At 41.2% G+C, this 22606-nt stretch overlaps 1 protein-coding gene and 1 long non-coding RNA gene across 3 annotated transcripts in view; one reads left to right on the forward strand and one right to left on the reverse strand.

Moving 5' to 3' along the window:
• BLOC1S5 (biogenesis of lysosomal organelles complex 1 subunit 5) overlaps positions 1-10856 on the reverse strand; it is a 45883-nt gene extending 35027 nt beyond the window's left edge. Inside the window, exons 1-2 of one of the 2 annotated variants that reach the window (XM_024248954.3) lie at positions 10691-10856; positions 8968-9050 (exon numbers count right to left, since the gene is read on the reverse strand). In XM_024248954.3, coding sequence (XP_024104722.2) covers positions 8968-9050; positions 10691-10802 — 195 coding nt within the window. In that variant the 5' untranslated portion in view covers positions 10803-10856. The remainder of the gene's footprint in view (positions 1-8967; positions 9051-10690) is intronic. The other variant, XM_024248955.3, reaches the window with a different exon arrangement.
• A 93-nt stretch (positions 10857-10949) lies between these two features.
• LOC129059870 (uncharacterized) lies at positions 10950-22389 on the forward strand. Its single transcript, XR_008525965.1, has 3 exons — positions 10950-11871; positions 20356-20653; positions 20825-22389. It is a non-coding gene; the product is annotated as an uncharacterized LOC129059870 (long non-coding RNA).
• Positions 22390-22606: the final 217 nt, after the last annotated feature.

A 22606-nucleotide genomic window follows, 5' to 3' on the forward strand; every position in this document is an offset into this window, starting at 1 on the left:
GGTGCACGCCTGTAGTCCCAGCTACTCAGGAGGCTGAGGCAGGAGAATCACTTGAACCCGGGCGGTGGAGGCTGCAGTGAGCTGAGACTGCGCCACTGAACTCCAGCCTGGTGACAGAGTGAGACTCCATCTCAAAAAAAAAAAAAAAGTCATTCTAGTGAACACACGAATGATAAGAAAGTGAAACAGCCTTATTGCTGATAGGGAGAAAGTTTGAGTGGTCTGGAGAGAAGATGAAACCAGCCACAACATTCTCTTAAGTCAAAGCCTAACCGAGAGGAAGGCCCTAATTCTCTTCAATTCTATGAAGGTCGAGAGAGGTGAGGAAGCTGCAGAAGGAAGGTTTGAAGCCAAGCCAGCAGAGGTTGGTTCATAAGATTTAAGGAAAGACAACATCTCCTAACATACAAGTGCCAGGTGAAGCAACAAGTGCTAACGTAGACTGCAAGATCTAGCTACGATCATTGCTGAAGTAGCTACACTAAACAACAGACTTTCAATGTATATGAAACAGCCTGCTATTAGCAGAAAATGCCATCTAGGACTTTCATAGCTAGAGAGAAGTCAATGCCTGGTTTCAGAGCTTCAAAGGACAAGCTAACTCTCTTGTTAGGGGTTAATGCAGCTGGTGACTTGAAGTTGAAGCCAGTGCTCACATACCATTCCAAAAATCCTAGGGTCATAAAAAATTATACTAAATCTACTCTGCCTGTGCTTTATAAAAGGAACAACAAAGCCTGGATGACAGCACATCTGTTTACAGTATGGTTTACTGAAGCCCAGTGCTGAGACCTACTGCTCAGAAAAAAAGACTCCTCTCAAAACATCACTGCTCAATGACAATACACCTGGTTACCCTAGAGGTCTGATGGAGATAGACAAGAAGATGCGTGTTGTTATCACGTCTGCTGATACAACATCCATTTTTTTTTTTTTTTTTTGAGACGGAGTCTCGCCACCCAGGCTGGGGTGCAGTGGCGCAATCTTGGCTCACGGCAAGCTCCGCCTCCCAGGTTCACGCCATTCTCCTGCCTCAGCCTCCCAAGTAGCTGGGATTACAGGCGCCCACCACCACGCCTGGCTAATTTTTTTGTATTTTTAATAGGGATGGGGTTTCACCGTGTTAGCCAGGATGGTCTTGATCTCCTGACCTTGTGATCCGCCCGCCTCGGCCTCCCAAAGTGCTGGGATTACAGGCGTGAGCCACTGCGCCCAGCCTACAACATCCATTCTACAGCCCATGGATTAAGAAATCATTTCAACTTTCAAGACTTATTATTTAAGGAATAAATTTCTTAATAGCTGCCACAGACAGCGATTTCACTGATGGATCTGGGCAAAGTAAATTGAAGACCTTCTGGAAAGGATTCACCATTCTAGATGCCATTAAGAACATTAATGATTCATGGGAAGAGGTCAAACTATCAACATTAACAGGAGTTTGGAAGAAGTTGATTCCAACCCTCATGGGTGACTTTGAGCAGTTCTAGGCTTCAGCTGAGGAAGCCATTATAGATGGGGTGGAAAAAGCAAAACAACTAGAATTAGAAGTGGAGCCTGAAGGCCGGGTGTGGTGGCTCACGCCTGTAATCCCAGCACTTTGGGAGGCTGAGGCTGGCAGATCACGAGGTCAGGAGATCGAGATCATCCTGGCTAACACGGTGAAACCCTGTCTCTACTAAAAAAACACAAAAAAATTAGCCCGGCACAGTGGCGGGTGCCTGTAGTCCCAGCTACTCGGGAGGCTGAGGGAGGAGAATGGCGTGAGCCCAGGAGGCGGAGCTTGCAGTGAGCCAAGATTGCGCCACTGCACCACTCCAGCCCAGGCAACAGAGCGACACTCCGTCTCAAAAAAAAAAAAAAAAAAAAAAAAAAGAAGTGGAGCCTGAAGATGTGACTGAATTGCTGCATCTCATAATAATACTTGAACAGATGAGGAGCTGCTTCTTATGGATGAGCAAAGAATGCAGTTTCTTGAGATGGAATCTACTCCTGGTGAAATTAGGCCAATTAACAACCCTACAATGGCCTGTACGTGTTTAAGTAAAGGAAGAGTTGCACAACTCCCACTTTAATCAAAAGCCAGAAATGATTACACTTAGAAAGACATATTGAAAATGCTGTGAACACGACTGAGATGACAATAAAAGGTTTAGAATATTATATAGACTTAGTTAATAAAGCAGCAGCAGGGTTTGAGAAGACTGAAATTTCGAAAAAACTTCGACTGTGGGTAAAACGCTACCAAGCAGCATTTTATGCTACAGAGAAATCTTTGTAGAAGGAAGAGTCAATTGATGTGGGAAACTTCACTGTTGTCTTATTTTAAGAAATTGCCACAGCCACCCCAATCTTCAGCAACCACCACCCTGATCAGTCAGCAGCCATCAACATCGAAATGAGATTCTCCATTAGCAAAAAGATTATGACTTGCTGAAGGCTCAGATTATTAGCAGCCTTAGCAAGAAAGTATTTTTAAATTAAGGTATGTACATTGCTTTTTAGACATAATGCTACTGCAAACTTAATAGACTACAGGATAGTGTAAACATACTTTTCTATTAATTGGGTACCCAAGAAATTTGTTTAACTTGCTTTATTGCAATATTCACGTCATTGCAGAGGCCTGTAACCAAACCCACAATATTTCTGAAATATACCAATATATTGTACATACTTTTAAATTCCCTTTCTTAAACAGAAACGTGATATAGACTTTTTCTAGCACTCAAGGCTCTCACAAGTCCCTCTGCATTCTTTCCACTCCCTCTGGCAGTTCTGATACCACAGAAGTCTTTTAGCTGTTGGTGACTTGGCCATTGGTATCACGGGTACCCTGTTGCCTGGTTTTATTACAGATGTAGATTGGTTTTGCTGTGCTAATTGCTCTGCTTTTAGACATATTCGAGGGGGAAAAAAAACAAAACATAAAACTATGCCACCGCCACTGCCACCTTCTCCAGATGGCATTGTAATCTGGAAGAATCAAGAGAGAGTAGTGGAAACTATTTCATTGCTTATGGCAGAGACTCATTTACGTGTACAAGAAAATGGTCTCTCAGTTCAAAGACAAACACAACTAAGAACAGAGAGTGGAGCTATGCAGCTCCATTCAGAGGATAGGTTATTATTCTGGGGCCTATAAATGGGCTTTGGGGTTCCAGGGTGCTCCTGAAATTGTAGTCAAATTGAAGACATATGTTCTCTATGCATTTTTCTGGGGAAAAAAATTATTAAAAGAGTCCATGACCTACTAAGAGAACTACTTATTTAAAGGCTTATTTATTGTAGCAAGCAAACTGGTAGCTACACACAGTAAGTGAATTAGTAGCCATATCTCTCTAACAACCCATTAATAATCAATTTAAAGGACAAAAAAAGGCCTGGCGTGGTGGCTCACGCCTGTAATCCCAGCACTTTGGGAGGCTGAGGCAGTTGGATCACCTGAGGTCAGGAGTTTAAGACCAGCCTGGCCAGCATGGTGAAACCCTGTTCTCTACTAAAAAAATACAAAATTAGCAGGACGTGGTGGTATATGCCTGTAATCCCAGCTACTTGGGAGGCTGAGGCAGGAGAATCGCTTGAATCTGGGAGGTGGAGGTTACAGTGAGTTGAGATCGCACCATTGTACTCCAGCCTGGGCAACAAGAGTGAAACTGTCTCAAAAAAAAAAAAAAAGAAAAAAAGAAAAAGAAAAAAAGAAAAGACAAAAAAAAAAAAAACCCCAAAAAACCCACGACACTATTATACAAAAAAGACGTTAGAAAGTCTCTTCCCTTAAACTCACCAACTGGTGTGCGTTTGTTTTTATGCTGATATTTTTAACTGAGGGGTACTGTTCACACTTATCACACAAGGAAGAATATAAACTAACATTTGTTTATTTATATATGTATATTGTTTCTGGCGTGAAAATTCTCAGCGCAAAGCTCAGCACTCATAAAGCTTGCTTTCTGATGTAATCTGATAGCATTAGAGAGAAAATGAGACTGATATAATTTAAATCAGTCACAAGATTTAAAACCATATGGTGTATAAACATACTTATCATGTGTTATATGGAACAGACACTGATAAAATGATGTTTTAACCTGACAGCGTCTCTAGTAACCTATAACCAAAAACAAGGAATCAGGAGACCAAGTGAAATTCTTGTGCTGCCTTTGGGGGAATTTTCTCTTCATCAATTTAACCCACATTAGAATTAATTAAAACAACCCCTCTCAACTCTTATAATTACTGCACTATTAAATACTTTTCTTTTTGCCTCTAATTTTAACCAACATTTGCTTCATTTTTCCTAACACTTATTTTTCTTTCAGTCCAAACATCACCCGTTCTATGAAAATTTCCCTGAGCTCTCTTAGAAGTTGTTTCTCGAGTTGTTTCCTCTTCTGAGCTCTCAAGTCTTTTGTGCTTATTTTATTATAACAATTACACCATGATGACTCTTTGTTTACATGCCTTTCTTCTCCCTAGATGGTAAACTTCATGGAGGTAGGAATTGTTTCCTATTTATTTTTACACGTCTTGTATGCCTGGTACCTCTGCCTCCATTCCCTTCTCTCTTGCTATCAACACCTAAATTTTATTTGGAGTGGTAACATGCCTATAACAGAGACTGCTGGCTATTTCCTACCTGCCTTCCTTTTTGCTACATGAAATGCACATGTAATGGCTGGAGGTCCAAAAGCCACCTTGTAGGCCGAGCATGGTGGCTCATGCTTATAATCTCAGTACTTTTGGAGACTGGGGTAGGAGGATCAATTGAGCCCAGGAGTTCGAGTCCAGCATGGGCAACATAGTGAGACCCTGTCTCTATGAAAATTAAAAAAAACAAACAAACAGCCGGCCATGGCATTGTAATCTGGAAGAATCAAGAGAGAGTAGTGGAAACTATTTCATTCCTTATGGCAGAGACTAATTTACATGTACAAGAAAATGGTCTCTCAGTTCAAAGACAAACACAACTAAGAACAGAGAGGGGAGCTATGCAGCTCCATTCAGAGGACGGGTTACTGTGGTCCCAGCTACTTGGGAGGCTGAAGTAAGAAGACTGCTTGAACCCAGCAGGTTGAGGCTGCAGTAAGCCATGATCGTGCCACTGCACTCCAGGCTGGGTTACAGAGCGTGACCCTGTCTCAAAACAAAACAAAAAATGCCACCTTGTAAGCATAAGGACAAAGGCAACATCCCAGGGGGATAGAAGGTAAAACTGGAAGAAAAAGCTAACGTCATAGGGCCACCATTCCAGCCCTAAGCTAACTCTAAACTCTGCATATTGTGATAGAAAATTAATCACTTGTTAAATCCACTATTTTTCAGATCTCTGTCACTATTAACTAAACACATTCCTTACTGATATACGTAGGTATTCAACAACTGTTCCATAAAGCATTGCATGAATAAAGTTTGCTAAAAACTAAATAAGGAACTTATACAGGACTATATACTCTATAAGCATGTCTAAATACTTGTTGACTACCATGAGTCTCTGTTCTGCTCCACATGAGAAAGGCCGTAACAGTTCCTCCAAGGCTAGAAAGACAGTGGCACAGAGGACAATGCCTTTACCCACTGATAGTATTACATTAATACTCACTGGAAGGATTCCATCTGAAAGATGAGATCCTTATGAATCTCTGTCCATAATGTTCATTGGAATCAACGGAAAACGAGTTTGTATAAAGTCAGGAGACAGACAGTCAACTGTCCTTAAATACTAACGAAAACAAAAAGAGAGCTTAAAATAGCCTAAGAGGACTTCAATAATTTAAGTAATGCTGCCACCATGTGGCACTTACTCCCTTCTTTTACAAATAAAATTTTATAAAGAAAAAGGTAATTGTTGCCATATACCTTAAGTTTTTTAAACATATAAACAACTTTAGTTTTAAGTGCTAGCCATTTTTTCGTAAAGTAACCTACATTCAAATGATACAGAAAAGATGAAACTTCCAGGAGGTACCAGCAGCTCTGCTTCGCCACTCTTCTCTATCTAACCAAAGACCACATTTATTAATTATCTGATATCATTGTTTTGGCCAAGATAGAAAAGAAGTACAAATAATGCAGATGTATATTCAAACCTAAAGCCTCTGAAACATGTTGAGCTTTTTCCTTCTAATTTGAGAGGAGAGTATAACAGACAGAAAAGGCATTTGAGCCTGAGGTTCTGTGCTACACTAAACCCTCAGGAAGACCAACTGCGGAGGGAAGACCAATTGGTCTTGTGTTGGTCACTGTGTGAAAAGACTGGATCAAGCACTTTTCAAGAAAAGCAACTCAAACTTAGCTGATAAAATGTTCTTGAGCCCTTCAGAGACCATTCTTCAATAATAAAGACCATTCTTCAAAGCACTGTAAGAATGAAGGGTGGGACTACGTCTGTCTTATTCACTGGCATATCATTACTTCCTGATATTATGCCTCACATAAAATAAGTGCTCAACACATTTTGTTTGACTTTATATAATCAGCTGTTATTATAAGCTGTTTTGACCTGTTAAATTTGTGGTAATTTATTACATAGACTTAGAAAATGAATACAGTGCCATATATTGAAGTAAATTAGGGTGACATGATAGAGTGTACTGGTGACTGCTTTGGATTAAAGGGCTGGAGGTGATATTTAACCTGCAATCTAAACCAAAAATAATAAGCCATGTGAAAAATGAGAAGTAGCAGCATCTTAGGAAGATGGAATTGCTGATGCTGTAACAATCGTGATGTGTTAAAGAAAAAGAAAGGAAGAATTGTGGCTGAAACACAAGGAGTGAAGAGTTGTGTACAATAAAGTCGGAAAGACAAGTAGAGGTCAGAGATCATCTAGGATTTTTAAGTACAGCCAAGGAGCTGGAGTGCACTGTCCATGTAAAGAAAAGCCAAAGTAGGAGGAGGCTAAGCAAGGGTGTGGTACAACTGGATTTGCAGACCATTTGGCTACTGGGTGAGAAAGGTTATTTCACAGAGATAAGACTGAAATCAAGGAGACCAGGTAGGGGCCTACTGCAGGTGGCCAGGTGAGGGCTGACGGTGAGCTGGGTTGGGATGGGGGTAATGGCAAGAAGGATAAGTAGAAAGATTTAAGATATGTTTTAGAGGTAGATTTGCTGATAATGTGGTTGCTGAAGTGAAGTAAAAAGAAGAAAATATAACTCCCACATTTAAGAACTAAATCCACATTCTATACATGTAAAACTCAATACAATTTTAAAAACATATTTATACAACACACTGTATAAATCTTATAGCAAGTTTGTATAGAAATTTCCACTTTCTTCTTTTTTTATTTTTTTGAGACAGAGTCTCGCTCCATCGCCAGGGCTGGAGTGCAATGGAGCGTTCTCAGCTCACTGCAACCTCCTCCTCCTGGGTTCAAGAGATTCTCCTGCCTCAGCTTCCCGAGTAGCTGGGACTACAGGCACATGCCACCATGCCCGGCTAATTTTTGTATTTTTTAGTAGAGATGGAGTTTTGCCATGTTGGCCAGGCTGGTCTCAAACTCCTGACCTCAAGTGATCTGCCCACCTTGGCCTCCCAAAGTGCTGGGATAACTTGAGCCACCTCGCCTGGCCTCCACTTTCTTACTAAAGAATTGGTAATCATCTTTACGCAGCACGGTAAAGGAATAGTCTCTGGATAATTTTCTGTGTCTCCCACATTATTATTCTTATTCCTAATAAGAATAATAAATAATGATGACAAATAAATAAATATCAAAAAGGTAAAAAAGACTTAAAATTTTTTTTAAATGATGACGATGTAGTATAATCAGATTGTGGGAACTTACTGCTTAATGAACAATGAACCAATTATACATGTTAAGATGTTAACTAAACCAATTATACACACTAATTAACATGTTAACTGAACCAATTACACATGTTACTTAACATGTATAATTAACTTGGTTATGTACCTAGTTAATTCCTAGGTACCAGACAATATTCTAAAATGCACATATCCTGTGAAGTATTATGCAGTTTTTGAGTCACAGCATCTTTTGCACCCAGAAATGGTTATCTAATGCAACAGCTCTGGGCCTCTATCTTTAATAAACCCTCAACTGGGTTTATTAAAAGGTTCTCTCTTTTTGGCATGTTTGCACATCCTGATTGGTCAGTATCATTTGCAAAAAACGGAAACTTACACAGAATCACAACACCATTTACCATCCCAACAGCAGTTTGAGAAGTTACTGCTTAAAGCACAATAAACCAATTATACATGTACAAAACTACAGTAATATGAAACAAGAGGGCATGTTCATGCATCACTGTCGCTGGAACACAGTATGTAAGGTAGAGTAGCAGGTGGTTATGCTAGAAAAGCAGGAGCCAGGTCACAGAACAATGCTTGGACTTTATCCTGTGGACAGAAATATTATCAAAGGTTTTAAAAAGTGAAATAATGTTAGATTCCTCTGGCAGCAGGGTGAAAACTGGATTTGACTTGGTTGATAAAGCAGGAAAACCTGTCAGAAAGAATGGACATTTATGAGGTAAACATCTAGGTAACGTCTAAAAGATGTGGTCACTGAATGTGGAATCTGTAAGAAAGGAAATAGCCAAGGATAATTCTTAAGTTTTAATTTGACTGCTTGAATAATTGGTGATGTCTCAATTGAGGAAAAAAATACAGAAAATGAGTCTGAAAAACTCAGACCCATCAATCTCTAAAATCCCTTTTTTTCCCCCACTATATCTCATTTTATAGATTAAAAAAACCTCAGATCAACAGACATTAAATACCCTAGAGTAGGCACCAGAACTTACGTCTCCTGCTGTTTAGTATGGAACTTATTCCATTAAAAACAACAATTTTTACGTCTTCATCATTTTTACTTCGTATATTTTATGAACACATGAACTAAAATCAGATTTTAAAACTGGGGAATTTCTCTTCTGTATAATAACACACTAACAATTAGGGAAGTACTTTTATAAAATAAGTTTAAATACTCACTTCAAATTCTTTTACAAAATAACGAGTTTCACCTTGAATAACTGGTCTGTGATCCAAAAGCCTTGAATGAATTTCTCCAAGATCTATAAAGATAAAATGAAATTCAGGGTTAATCCATGCTAAATGCCATAATCTCTAGCTTGTTTTACTCTCTCCCTTCCCCACCAAGAGATGAAGGTTAAAATCCAGTTTAGACTATGGACTAAGAGGAAATCTCATCCACTGCCAGTGGATGTGTACACTGATACAACTACTTTTGAGAACAATCCTTCAGTATCCAATAAAGTTGCAGACATGTATACCTAGCATTTTCATGCCTAGGTATGTAGCCTAGAAAACTCTTGCACAAATGAATAAGGCCATTTATATATATTTATTACAGCATAGGTGTAATATCGAAAGAAAAAATGCAAAACACCTTAACCATACTCATACAATGGAATTCTGTGAATCACCAAGTAAAAATAAATACATCAGAGTTACACTTATCAACATAAACATAAAAAATAACACATATTTTATAATAAATATAATAAAAAAGCAAGTTTCAGAAGGATTAAAGCAATTTACATAAAACTTTAAAATATTCAAAATATTTCCTTTTGGGATATAGATAGAAGCAACAAAACTATAAAGAAATGCACAAGAATAATAAACACCAAATTCTGGATAGTGGCTACCTTGAGAGGAGGGAGGGGAACTAGTGCAATTAGAGCAAGACACAGTGGGGCTTTTAGTAATTTATTTATTAAGGTGGGTGGTGAATGTTCATTGTAAGTCTCTTTATCATAAGTCTGAAAAAGTCATTAAGAAAAGAAGGTCTGAATTTAAGTCTTTTGGTGAGTCAGTTTATTCTTCTTAGTTACAACTATGTAGTTTAAAATGTAAATCTCAAAATTCCTTGAGAAATTAAATCTAAGACAATGTATTATTCATATTCATTCACTGGCAATGTTCCCCAAATTTTTCTTTTTTGCAGACATACGATGGGCAGGTTTCAATTCTCTATTTTAATGAATTTTATTAGGACATATCTTCTTAAGCATGTCAAGTAGAAAAAATACGAATACAAGCACTGTATATATCTGGTATATATAAAGGACTACAACTCAACTGTCAAAGACTTTCACGCAGCAAACAGCGTTGTGAGCTTTAGGAGTCAAACCTAATGCAGATTCTGTGGGAATCTAGGTTGTAACCTTCTCCCAGCTCAAAGCACACAGAACACATGGACATTTCTGAATGTGAATGGTTCTTTACGGTGCTATAGAGCGCCTTCATAAGTGTATCTCACTTACTCCTCGCACGACCAGGAACAGATCGGGTAGGAGAGTGAGTAAAGCCAGTGACCCGAAGTCACTCAACTCCTAAACGACTGCCTCCCGCCTCCCAGGTCCAATAACCTTTCCACTACACGTCCGTCGCGACGCTGCCCAAAGGCTCTGCGCCCAGGGGTCCTGAGCTTGCGGAATGGACGGGGGCGGGCCTGATGGCTCAGGCTGCGACAGAGGAAAGCGGGGAAACACGAGGAGTTGGGCTGGTTGGTTGTGGCGGGACGCATTTGGCGCGGGGAAAAAGGCAGGGACCGATCACGACTCCCCCACCCGCACAAACGCACGCGCGCCAGCCCGGGAGCCGGGGGTCGGCCCGGGTCAGAGGGCGCCGCTTGGGAGATGAGGCTGTGCTGGGATCCACCAGGAACTATAGCCCTGACACTCCGTACCCTTGATAATGAGGTGCGCTGAGCCCGCAGTCCCTAGGGAGTCCCTCTTCTTGCTGCCACCGCCCGGGGCGGCCTCACAACCCACAGGGGTCTCTGCCCCTCCGCCACTCATCCCGACCAGTTCCGCCCACCCGCGGCCGCGCTGCGCCTGCGCAAACCCGGCCGCCCTCTTACAAGGCGCGCCCGGGTTTTTTTTTTTTTGGCGTCATTACAGGGCGCCGGAGAAATTTAATCTACCCAGCTGGCGGTTCCGGAAAGGCGCCTGCCGTGTAGTCAGGGTGTGAACTGAAACAAGCTCTTGCCGCCATGCTGGATCAGGGCGGATGCTGCTAGACTAGGAAGGTGCTTGAACTTTGGAGCTAAACTCAGAGTCCTGGTTGTTTGGCTCAAGGCTGGTGCATTCCAGTACAGTTGTCCTCCCATATCTGCTGAGAATACATTCCAAGACCCCCAGTAGTTTCCTGAAACTGCATATAGTACTGAACCATGTATATACTATGTTTTTTCCTGTATATACATATGATAAAGTTTAATTTATAAATTAGGCACAGTAAGAGATGAACAATTAGAACAATTTAATAAAAGTTATGTGAATGTAGTCTCTCTCACAAAATATCTTATTGTACCGTCCTGCAGGTAATGAAACCACAGAAAGTGAGACCTCAGATAAGGCGGGACTACTGTATAGCAAAGCCAATCAGCTGGGGGCTGTTTCCCTACTATGCCATGAGTGTGGCAGACTATTCCTGCCTTTCTTTTTAGACACCTGTTTCCTAGAATGCTTTTCTTGCTCCCTCTGACTGTTCAAGTCAGTAAACTTATGCTGTATAATAAAGAATTTGACCGGACTTTGACTCTGGTTCCTGGGAGGTACCCTCAATCCTTGGAATTTCCCAAGTGATAGAAGGGTCTTTGTTATTCATGGTGGGCCTCTGGGAATACACCTGAGTTTATGCTAATGAGATGACTCATGGAGGGCCCAAGATGATTTCAGAATGGAGGCTGGCCACGCCAGAAGGGTGGGCCAACCATGAGGGCTTAGGCTTTGAGCCACATAAGCAGGCCCACCTCTGGGGAGCAGATTGGGGCTGGAGACTGAGTTCAGCCATGTGGCCAGTGATTTAACCAGCTTATGCCTACATAATGGAACCCCAGTGAGTACTCTGGACGTGGAAGCTCAGGTGAGCTTACTGGTCGATAATCATTCATCAAAGTGTCAGGAGGGGGAAGCGTTCTTGAGGACACGTAAGCTTCTATTGGGGAAATCCCCACATCTCACCCTATGCATCTCTTCATTTGGCTGATCCTGATATGTGTCGTTTATAATAAAACTGTAATAGTAAGGAAAGCACTTTCTTGAGTTCTATGAGTCATTCTGTGAAACCTGAGGGAGTAAAGCGAATAGCAATGAAACATCATGTGTAGAGAGAAGCTGCATGGGTGAGAACTGAGGCACCCTAACAGACAGTGCTCAGGCCCTGGGCATGTGACAGAGACAGCTGGTCAGAAGTGCAGGTGGCCTGGGAACCCCAAAGCTTGTGGCAGGTGTCTGAAGGGGAGTCTTGAGGAGGACCATGCTTTGACCTCTGAAGTCTGTGCTAACTTTGGATAGCACTGCAGTTTAACAAACACTTACATGGCACTTACTACATGCCAGGTAACACTGTAAGTGGTCTACAAATATGCATTCATTTAATCCTCATGGCCGGCCTTTGAAGTAGTTATTATTATTGTCCTCATTTTACAGATGAGGAGTCTGAGGCACAGAGAGGTTAAATGACTGCCTGACTTGTATGTGGCAGAAACAACTGCCTCTGTGTATGTGTTTAAGCATAGGTGGTGGGTGAAGAGAGAGTGGGGAAGGGAGATTTGGAGAGAAGGGAGAGAGAAGCTATATTAACTTTAACAGGCCACATGGGCTTTTCATTTTTTCATTCAAAAACATTCAACAAATATGTTATTGAGCAGCTGCTATGTGCCCGGCATAGTGCTAGGAGCTAAGATACAGTGGTGAACAAGACTAATGCAGCCTTTTCCTTTCCTCATGCAGCCTGCAGGGGAGCCAACACTGAATAAGTACACAATTACTTTTCTGCAAGTCTGTTGCTTGTAGCCTGTGAATATGTATTCTAGCTATTTGATTATACACTATTAAGTTGTATTGTTCTCTGGGATGGTGAGGTCCAGCATATGCCTCTGTTCTCTCTCCGCTTTTATATAAATCTTTACACTACAGCTCAGACAGCTGGGAGACTGAGAAGCAACATTGGCAGTGCCATTTTGCCTGGCACATTCAGCTGCTATGAGTGTGTCCTTGGTCTTTGACCCATGAAATCTCAAGAGTTTTGAGGCTAAAATGGGACACTTATCCTCTCCCTGAAGGTCTTGTATTGTCTCTGGATTGACGAGACTTTTCCTGTATTTTAAAATGAAATTTTTATTGAGATATTTGTAGATTCTCATGCAGTTGTAAGAAATAATAGCGTTTCCTTTTACACTTTGCCTAGTTTCCCCCAGTGGTAACATTTTGCAAATGCTAATGTTACAACTGGGATATTGACGTTGATACAATCCACCAACGTTATTCAGATTTCACCAGTTTTCCTTGTATTCATTGTGTGTGTATATGTTTAAGTTAATGCAATTTTATTACATGTAGATTTATGCATCTATCATAACATTCAACATACTGACCAGTTCCGATGCCATAAGGATCTCGTTAAGTTTCCTGTTTATAGCCACATTTACCTTCCTCCCTGTCCCCAGCCTGACTTCTGGCAACCTATCATCTGTCCTCTATTTCTAAAAATTTTTTCACCTCAAAAATACTATAGAAATGAAATCATACATTAAGTACCTTTACATTTTTAAGAATAGCTGTACTCACATCATAACCTCTATACAAGATTGGAGAATCAATATCATATACAAATATAAGCATGGGATTGTAAAGGGATTTTTCCAGTTACTGTGCTTTTTGAGAGTCAAGACATCTAAATCATGGAGATATTGTCAATTTAGTAGAAGTAAAGTTCTGACTTCGGGGGAAATTATTTGCTGTAATCCCATATTGAATCTTGTGAAAATTAAAAAATAAATGAGTAACTACATGTATACAAAGAATAAAATTATAATTTATTCCTTAGTATAAACCCATCAAGGGGAACCATAATAGGCACAGGGTGGGAAATAGAGGGACTCCTAAGTTTATTTTGTGTTCTATCAAATCCACTCCATGAGATTTCCTCTGCAACATCTTTTATTGACATTATTTCTTATCTTCGTTTGTCTAACCTATTTTAGAAATGGGTTACAAAATTTTAAAAAATGCAAAAACTGATTAAAGCAAAAGAGGAGAAAAGAGTAGGTGGTCTTGCTGGGCGTGGTGGCTCATGCCTGTAATCCCAGCACTTTGGGAGGCTGAGGTGGGCGGATCGCCTGAGGTCAGGAGTTTGAGACCAGCCTGACCAACATGGAGAAACCCCGTCTCTACTAAAAATACAAAATTATCTGGGCATGGTGGCGCATGCCTGTAATCCCAGCTACTTGGGAGGCTGAGGCAGGAGAATCGCTTGAACCCAGGAGGCGGAGGTTGCGGTGAGATGAGATTGCACCATTGCTCTCCAGCCTGGACAACAAGAGCGAAACTGTCTCAAAACAAAAACAAAAACAAAAACAAAAGAGTAGGTGGTCTCTTTGGGTGAGGTACTAAATATTACTGTGTAGCAATCTCATAACATTTTGGAAATGTGGCCGGGTGCAGTGGCTCACACCTGTAATCCCAGCACTTTGGGAGGCTGAGGCGGGTGGACCACCTGAGATCAGGAGTTCAAGACCAGCCTGACCAACATGGTGAAACCCCATCTCTACTAAAAATACAAAAAAATTTAATATTAGCACCGGGTGTGGTGGCAAACACCTATAATCCCAGCTATTTGGGAGGCTGAGGCAGGAGAATTGCTTGAACCTGGGAGGCGGAAGTTGCAGTGAGCTAAGATTGCACCATTGCACTCCAGCCTGAGCAACAGAGCAAGACTCTATCTCAAAAAAAAAAAAGTTTTGGAAATGCTTAGGGCACACTGGGCATGAAAGCCAGTTTAGTGTGAAGTAGCACACTTTGTATTAGCATTAGCGGTCTTCTAGGCTGAAGCAATTTTATAATCCAGTACTGAATCTTCCTGTACCACATGCTGCTAGGTCCCCATAGAGAAGCTTCTGGTGTAGCTCCATCATTTGGAGAACATGCAGGGCTTACGGCAAGAGCTACTAGAAAGTAACTGCTCCGGTGACAAAGCCAACCCATTGGAACACAGAATGCATTCCATCCACCACCCTGGGCACACCTTCATTAAACTGGACTCAGCTGTGCAAAAAGACAAAAGCATGCGTTGTTGTGTGCATGCGGCTAGCCCTATGTATGCCTGTCACCTAAGCTTTGGACAGGTGTAGTACAGTGGTTCTCATGGTATGGTCATCACAGCAGCAGTATTAGACTCCTCCTGAATCAGAAACTCAAATTGGATCCCAGAAATCTGTGGTTTGAGAAGCCCCAGGTGATTCCCATGCATGCTAAGTCTGAGAACCTGTGCTTTATTGCAATGTCTATTACCTGTTTCCTCAGCATCTGATAATGAGAGTCAATGATAGAGTTCTTTTATCCAAGTAACAGGGCTCAAGTCAAATGGTGAAAATGGTCAGGAACTGGAAACTTCATGAGGTCAGTCTAAGAGTTTAAAACTTCTAAGGGTTTTTAAGACGAGGTATGTGTGTTGCAGAAGGTCAGGAAAAATGGGGATGGGGGAGAAGGAGAACTTACATTACATGAACAGACTAGTTCATCGACTGCACCAAAGAAGCTTTGGAATTTGTAATCAGGTGGCTGGAAGTTTCTCACCTTGCTCAAAGTAAGCCTGTGGCCTTATTGTTTAGAGCTATGCCTTGTCAAATTGGTCGTATGGCTACTGTATTTCAAGCTTAACTTGGACAGACAGGCCTGCCAGGCACAAATTTCTCAAGCAGATGATGTTGGGGAGAACAAAAATTATCCACAGCAAGACTTCGAGGACAGATGACACCCAGCAGGAATGGCAAGCCAAATCTGCAGGAACCATAATACAATTGGCTAGCCCTAGGGACCTGACCTCTTTGAAGTGGAAGAGACAGCACGAATGAGCCATTAAATTAACTCCCTGTGCTGGAAAAGATGCAATGCTTTCATTATCCCCAAAGAAACAAAAGTTTAAAAGATGAAAATATTCCTAAAGGAATCATGATAATGGAAGCAGAAATCCTTGAAATAACAGCAAAGAATGGCCAGCATCTCAAATTCTCCTGCCTTCCTGCCTACCTTCTTTTGGCCTCTCTTCCTTAAGTGAAAGATGAGTTTTGCTAGATTAGGTAGCGTTGGAATTAGTTTTATTTGCTAGCGGTATTGGGAAAAAAGGCAAAGCCTGCAGGAATGTGGGCGCCAGCTACAAGTAATCATTATTGCAAAATCAGATTCCTCATCTCATCTCTGATATGCCTGTATGTAACCCTAGAGCTGGGCTTCACAGTGTTATAAATCCAGTATACAAGACACAGAGCAGTGGGATGTAGAGCCCCTTGTGTATCTAAAAGCTCTGCCCAGCAAGAGAGATATATGACGGTAACTTTCTCCCCATTACTTTTGCAATAAAATTCACCCAGTGCTCCAGGAAGAGTCAGGAATGTAATTCCACTTCAGTAAGTCAAGACTAAAATTAAGATGGCCAGATATGTAGCAGCCTGCTCAGGTGTATGGAGAATTTGAAATTTAGTGCCCTGGTAATGGGCAGTAGCAGATTATCTAATTATACAGAGAAAGAAGAAATATTGCTCTCTGGGGTAAAAAGCTAAATGCTCTAATCCATTAAACTACCAAAGCCCTGCCAAAGCTAGATTAATATTAGAGTTCATGTAACATCTGACTTTTTAAAAAGGAATTAAGTCAAATGTTAGAAAAAAATATAAATGAAAAAGCTATAGTTCACAATAATTCTAATTTGACCACTTGTCAAATAGTGTATTTTATCTTTGGGTGTGATGTACATGTACCTGATTATAATAGAGTTCTATTCCGTCGTAACAATATAACTGCTTAAATTTTTATCAACATATCTTGAAGCTATTCTGGGCAGACTTGCTATTCTGGATGGACTTTCAGCAGGGCTCTCATGAATTACTTTTTTTTTTTTTTTTGAGACGGAGTTTTGCTCTTGTTCCCCAGGCTGGAGTGCAATGGCGCGATCTCGGCTCACTGCAACCTCTGCCTCCTGGGTTCAAGCGATTCTCCTGCCTCAGCCTCCCGAATAGCTAGGATTACACACATGCACCACCACACCTGGCTAATTTTGTATTTTTACTAGAGACAAGGTTTCTTCCTGTTGATCAGGCTGGTTGTGAACTCCCAACCTCAGGTGCTCTGCCCACTTTGGCCTCCTGAAGTGCTGGGATTACAGGCGTGAGCCACCGTGCCTGGCCATGAATTACATTTTTAAGGGGGCTCTGACAGTATGACGCGCTGGCAGTGGGTGATCGTTCACATTCATTCCACTCCTCCCTTCCTGCCTTCTTCATCCCTGTGGGAGATCTAATGTGCCTATTACTGACTGTGGTTAACCGTGGGCTCAGGTATAATTGGGTGGGGTAACTGGGAGTTTACCAGTACTGCTAGCAAGTAAACTGCTACATATCTGGCCATCTTAATTTTAGGTGTAACTGAGAGTAAACGTGAGAATTCCTATATATCTGCTAAAAGCCTTAGTGAATAATCTTTTTGCTGAACTGGGGGTGGGAGATGGGGTGTTTAACTGGGAAGTCAGGTCATGGATGGATGATTATATCATTCTTGGAGCTATGTCACCTTTTCTACCATATTGTGACAGTCATCGCTTGGGAAGAGACTCACAACTGCAGAACTACACAAAATACTTCGTGATCTCTTGGATGCTTGGGTATAACCGTGGCTGTGGTTGTTTGACATTGTTCCCATTCTATAATTTCTATTTGTTTTAAAACTCGTTTTTATTCTAATTAATGAAAAAGTTCACAGATGTTTGACTGAAGAGTGATTCTTCCCTACTTGGAATTTTTGGTCTGTTCCTAAAAGTTCCACATGGAATAGGGACATGTGTCTAATCAGGGCAGTTGAATCAAATCCAGTGAACATGGCAACAGATGGTCTTCAACCCTGAAATCATACAGTTCCCATTTCAGCCATGGTCTAACCGAGGTGGTGGATAGCATGTGGGTTAGTCTCTGCCTCCTCTCTGGCTCCTAAATTAACATGAGATCATATTAATGTTGTAAAATTCCCATACAGAGCTCAGAACATATTAAATACTCAGTAAATGGTATCTAATTATTTACTTTCAAACAATGCTGAGTGGCTGGCAGCCTCCCAAAGAGTGCTCTATATACCCTGTTTCAGGAATGTGTTCACAGACCATTGGATTGTAAACTTTATGAGGGCAGGGATGTCACTGTGTTATCTGCAAGGCCTAGCAGAGTTCTGTTACACAGTATGACCTAAATAATATTTGGATTATCATTGACTGGTCAGTGCTGTAGGCTTCTCGGAATTACAGAAAGAAAATCCTTGGAAAGGGGCTTTCACTTTTCAGAAGGAAGAGCATTCACAAAGACAGCTGTACTCTGTTTTAGACAGGTCGCATCAATCTTTGTTTTTTTTTTTTGTTTGTTTTTTTTTTTTTTTGAGACGGAGTCTTGCTCTGTCGCCCAGGCTGGAGTGCAGTGGTGGGACCTCGGCTCACTGCAAGCTCCACCTTCCGGGTTCACACCATTCTCCTGCCTCAGCCTCCTGAGTAGCTGGGACTACAGGCACCTGCCACCACACCCGGCTAATTTTTTTGTATTTTTAGTAGAGACGGGGTTTCACCGTGTAAGCCAGTATGGTCTCGATCTCCTGACCTCGTGATCTGCCCACCTCGGCCTCCCAAAGTGCTGGGATTACAGGCGTGAGCCACCGCGCCCGGCTAATCAATCTTTGTTTTTAAGAGACAGGGTCTCACTCTGTTGCCCAGGCTGGGATCCAGTGACACAATCATAGCTCACTGTTATCTCAAATCCTGGGCTCAAGTGATCCTCTTGCTTCAGCCTCCCAAAGCACTGGGATTACAGGTGTGAGCCACCACACCTGGCTCATTGATCTATTAGAAACAAAATAAGAAAGACAGCATGGTCTTTTTTCCAACAGCTTGAAAAATGTGAGAACCAGAGATTTTTTTTTTTTTTTTTTTTTGAGATGGAGTCTTGCACTTTCACCAGGGTTGGAGTACAGTGGCATGATCTCAGCTCACTGCAACCTCCGCCTCCCGGGTTCAAGTAATTCTTCTGCCTCAGCCTCCCAAGTAGCTGCAACTACAGGCGCCTGCCACTATGCCCAGCTAATTTTTTGTATTTTTAGTAGAGATGGGGTTTCACCATGTTGGCCAGGCTGGTCTTGAACACCTGACCTTGTGATTCACCTGCCTCATCCTCCCAAAGTGCTGGGATTACAGGCGTGAGAGACTTTTAAACTGGTAAGTAATGTAAATTCATATTTTATCAAAATCCCAGGATGCTCTGCCACCATTTTTATCTCAGGCTCATATGTTGAGCAAGTTGGTACCTCAGGGATGATTGGCAGGTAGGAAAAGTCTTAATAATTTGGCTTTATGATTTTACAATCTTCCATAGCAGTTTGTCCTTTACTCATAACTTTCTACATATTAGGCACAGTGCTGAGTAATTTTTATATATTCCCACTGCAAATTGAACGAGATCAGTTGTCTTTACCCCTATTTCATATGAGGAATTCCATGTGTAGTGACTTGAGCAAGGTCTCATAATTAATACATGGTGAGGCTGGTGTGCTCGACTCCACTGCTTCCCCACCCTCAAATGATTTAATGCTGTAATTCACGTATTACAACATTCACCATTTAAAGTGTACAAGTTAGAGGTTTTCCATATATTCCCAGAGTGGTGCAAGCATCTCATTTATTCTTAAAATTATGTACCCATTTATTTTATCTAATACCTAGGGCAGGTTTTTTCTAGGTTGGTAAAAACTGATTCCACAAGTTAATTAAGCAGAATTTTATGGCACTCCATGTAGAGTAGTTTACAGGTAAGTTTGAGCCAGATATTTGTGTTTGAATCTCAGTTCCTTGACTATTGGTTGTATGATGTTGGGTTAGTTCCCTACCTCTGTGTGCCTCAGCTTCCTTATCTGCAAAAGGGGATAAAAAAGGAGTGAATTCACTTAAAGCACTTAGAATAGTGCCTGATACACACTAAATGCTCAATAAATGTTATCTATTATTGTTGTTATTAAAAGTTTTAACAGATATTTTAAAAAGCATTAACAGATCTTCATAACTCTGCATACTACAGAATCCTAAAATTAGCTCTGAATCATGAAAATTAAATTGTCAGTGAAATGTAGTCAGCGGAAATTGTATTATATCCCAGTTCTTTGCAAATTGATGATGCATGTGATGTCAGTAATTTATTAACAAAATATCTTATACAATTGATCATTTGGCACTCAGAAGGCATTTTCCCATTTAAGCATTACTCACTGTGACAGAGATAGCTGGTTGCCTATGCAGTATCCCTTTTCCTTCTTTTCTCATTGACAGAGCAGAACTTTATTCTGGGTGCCCTCCGACTACACATTTGGCCTCCTCCCAGCTGGAGTGGCCAAAATTGTAAATCGATACAGCCAAACAGGGCTTCCAGGAAAGGCCCTTCAGGAGAATTGACAAGGTTGGGAGAGAAGCCTTTTGCTGTCCCCCTCTTGCTCTTTCTTTGGGTCTTAATCAGACTTGATGTCTGGAGCTCCGACATTAATATTGGACCATATGTTGAACTTAAGAATGGAAACCACTCGTTCAGCATGGAGCAGCAAAAACAGGAGCTGGATGCTTCACACCAAAGGTGGGCTAATTTCCTAACTTCTTTTACATGACAAAAAAACAACCCACCCTGATGTTATTGGGTCTTTCTGCAATATACAGCTGTACAGGTAACATATACGTGTAATTTACACTTATACTTTTCTCAGTCAGCTCAAAAGGAACTTAAAATAACAGTACATTCTTTTAACAGATTGAGCACCGACTGTGGTGTGCCAATGATTGTTCTGAGGGCTGGAGAAGCAAGGGAAAATATAGTCTCTGCTCTCAAGAAATTACTAAGCCCGGCGGAAGAAACAGATAATCAAAAACAGTACAATGATGCCAGTGCCAGAATCAGGGACCAGGGGTGGGACAGACTTGACTTCCATGAGGACATTGACAAAGCAGAATACTGAAGAGGTTACCAAGTGAGAAGGAAAGGGCATTTCAGGCAAGTGCCTGACAGAAATGACCCAAGAAGCACAGTAGAAATTCTACAAGGAAATGAAATGTTTTGATCTGGATGCTGAGAATATGATCTAACACTTGGCTGCAGAAGCCAGGTCTTCATCTTTCGACCATCCCTTCATCCTCCAAGATCTAAGTTAGTTGCGAGAAGTCCTGGTACTTGGTGGTACCAAGTAATACCTGTTCCATCAATGTTTTGCACAATAAAGAATTGCCTAGCCGACTGAGGGATTCAGAGGAGTAAGACACAGGAAGAAGCAGGAAGAGGGGTTGCTTGACAAAGAGGTGGTCTCCCTCTCTGTCTTCCCGCTCTTTCCTCACTGCTGGACCTAAAATGAAGGAAAAGAGTGAAATCGTTGGGATGAGAATGCTTGGTGGCCTATTTCCTGTTGCCTCTATCTGTCCTGCTTCAATCTTCCTGCTGAATGATGGGAGAAGACAGAAGTGTTGGGGCTAGGTGTAATTTGCAGCAGTGAGACATAATGTGGCATGCTTATAGCAGACCCAGTGGTTAGCATGAAAGGTACACAGACTTGACCTACCCTTGTAAGACACATAACAACTCCCATAATTAATTTGAACCCTGTGGTCTCCGAACATACAAATACAAATTTACAGTTTTTAATTTAAAGACCATGTCACAAAACTAAAAATACGCCTGAGGGCAATGAATTGTGAAATACATCATGTAAAAACTGTCTTGATCTGTTATAATATACAGGAAGATGTGAAAGAGTGTGGGTTCCTTTCTAGACCACCACAATAAAGTATGACAACAAAGTGAGTTGCACAAATTTTTCAGTTCCCCCGTCCATAGAAAAGTTACGTTTCTACTATACTGGAGTCCATTCAGTGTACAACAGCAGTATGTCTAAAACCACAATCTATGCACCTTAATTAAAAAACATTTTGTTGCTAAAAACAGCATTAATGATCACCTGGACCTTTAGGAAGTCAATCTTCTTGCTGGTGGAGGGTTTTGCCTCTACGTCAATGGCTCCTCATTGATCACGGTGGTGGTTGCTGGAGGTTGGGGTGGCTGTGTCAATCTCTTAAGACAACAATAAAGTTTGCCACATTAATCGACTCTTCCTTTCAAAAAACATTTCTCTGTAGCATGCAATGCTATTTGATGGCATTTCAACCAAAGTAGAACTTCTTTCAAAATTGAAGTCAATCCTCTCAAACCCTGCAGCTGCTTTGTCAACTAAGCTTATGTAATAGTCTAAATCCTTTGTTCTCATCTCTACAGTGTTCACAGCATCATCACTAGAAATAAAGTCCACCTCAAGAAACCACTTTCTTTGTTCACCCATAAAAAGCAACTCCTCATATGTTGAAGTTTTATCAAGAGACTGCGGCAATTCAGTACCATCTTCAGGCTCTACTTCTAATTCTAGTTCTCTTGTTATCTCCACCACATCCGTAGTTGTTTCCTCCACTGAAGTCTTGAACTCCCTCTAAATCATCCTTTAGAGTTGAAACCAACTTCTTCCAAACTGCTGTTAATGTTATATTTTGACCT

The sequence above is a fragment of the Pongo abelii genome, chromosome 5 (genome assembly GCF_028885655.2).
Source record: "Pongo abelii isolate AG06213 chromosome 5, NHGRI_mPonAbe1-v2.0_pri, whole genome shotgun sequence".
In the NCBI taxonomy this organism is placed as follows: Eukaryota; Metazoa; Chordata; class Mammalia; order Primates; family Hominidae; genus Pongo; species Pongo abelii.